This window comes from Ciona intestinalis, unplaced genomic scaffold, assembly GCF_000224145.3.
Source record: "Ciona intestinalis unplaced genomic scaffold, KH HT001066.1, whole genome shotgun sequence".
Lineage (NCBI taxonomy): Eukaryota > Metazoa > Chordata > Ascidiacea > Phlebobranchia > Cionidae > Ciona > Ciona intestinalis.
The window spans coordinates 68,514-70,302 of record NW_004191387.1 but is presented as its reverse complement, the minus strand read 5'-3'; the positions used below and the strand labels follow the sequence as shown (position 1 = coordinate 70,302).

At 38.5% G+C, this 1,789-nt stretch overlaps 1 protein-coding gene across 3 annotated transcripts in view; it reads left to right on the top strand.

Annotated features, from left to right (window-relative positions):
- Positions 1-1,192: 1,192 nt before the first annotated feature.
- The window catches only part of LOC100179725 (putative methyltransferase NSUN6), a 7,797-nt gene continuing 7,200 nt past the window's right edge, over positions 1,193-1,789 (top strand). For all 3 annotated transcript variants that reach the window (XM_026839889.1, XM_002127178.5, XM_026839890.1), the window contains exon 1: positions 1,193-1,376. In XM_026839889.1, the coding sequence (XP_026695690.1) occupies positions 1,278-1,376 (99 nt within the window). In that variant the 5' untranslated portion in view covers positions 1,193-1,277. The remainder of the gene's footprint in view (positions 1,377-1,789) is intronic.

Genomic DNA, 1,789 nt, shown 5'->3' with positions numbered 1-1,789 from the left:
GTTACTCATAAACAACGAAATACAATACCTTGCGCTTTTCTTCGGCAGCTTTATTCGCTGACTTTTCTGCAACAATATAATCGTTATTGTCTATGTATATTAATACGTCATAATTACCTTCATTCTTCTATCGTGTCATGGCCGCTGTATCCTCTGTGACGTCACATACCATGTTCTGCAAACTATTAACTTTGAAACTATATTCAAAGCAAAATAAGTTTGTTTGGAAACATTTAACTTACGAAGTGGGTTCTTCTGTTGCGTCATCACCACTTCGTGACGTCACATCGTCGATGTTTCTAGAAAAGAGCTTATGTACGTAATAATGCCAATTGTGATTTATACTTTACCAAGTCTTTGATCTTCTTGCTTCGCGCTCATAGCGCAAATATAATTAGAATATACAAGTAATGTGCCTTGCGTCGACGCAGAACGCGCATGGGGCCCCATGAAAAAACGTCGCAGAACGAAAGCGTAGAACAGTTGTGTGTTTTTCGATCAGCTATGACGTAACGAAACTTATGACGTAACATTGACGCGAGCCGTAAAGAGCGCAATGTAAACGATTGTGTCGATTTGTTACGTAATAGAACGCAGCGATTGTGAACCGAGATATTGCGTGTGACGTCGCGAATGACGTAATAACGAACCGTCGCGATTCCTGCATTGAACGTGGTAAAGAATAAAGTAAACTTAAGTGATATAAATTAATAATAATCTCAAGGCACAAAACTTGTAGAATATATTATTTTATATTGTAGTGCAATAATTTTAGTGTATTGTAGTATAGGGTTGTGAAGCACAACCTTATAATTTCAGTATTAAGCTATAACATATGTAACAATAAATATAATACGATATACTGATGTATTAAAACAATTAAATACTTAACTCAAGTCTTGCTATGAAAACCTTCTGAAACTTTCCAACTCGTAACCTGGTGTGAAACCAACTTCATCTAAACTGGAACGTGGTAACTCGCTGTGGAAGAGGCGTTTTATGCGCGGAGCAATCAAGACGGGCGTAATCAGCTGGTGCGAGGGATCAGTCACGTGAGCAATCTGACCAATCATCTTCAAGGACCAAATAATCCATATGGCCGCTACGTGCTCAATAATGAAATGGCAGTTTAAATGAATATTGGTTTAGGTTTTTCCCCGCCACAAAAATTAATACATGCGTAATTTTTTTCAATTCAATATTTTTGTTCAAGTATATACAATTTTGTTTATAGACTGTTTTTCACAGTAAAACGTATATGAGACATTTTGTTTAAAATGGAGATTTCGATTCCACCTTTATTTACAACTTTGAGAGTAAATGAAACTGAACAAGTTGATTCTGTAATAAAGGAATTGGAAGCAAAGTTGAAAATCGTAAGAAATTGTTATTATTATGTGGTAGCTATATTTCTACCGTTGAAGTTATATAAACGTTTGGTGTTTCATAGGTTTGTCTAATTGCATTAAATTTCAACGGACAAAATCTGATAAAATGATTTTACTTTTACAATAACAGTGAAAGGAGTTAGTGAACCACTGTACGGTCCTACTAAAACACGCCCGGCGGGGCCCGGTGGGGCCCGGTGGAAAAAAATATACTAAAACACGCCCGGTGCGGTGCCCGGTGGGGCCCGGTGGGACCCGGTGAGGACCCGGTGTTACGAGTCATACTAAAACACGCCCGGTGGGGGGCCCGGTGAGTATTTCTTGAAAAGGGAGCTTTCCCTATTCAAGATCCACCAAAATGTGATGCGTGTATTCAGATTGTTAGCCTAATGAGAGCCCCG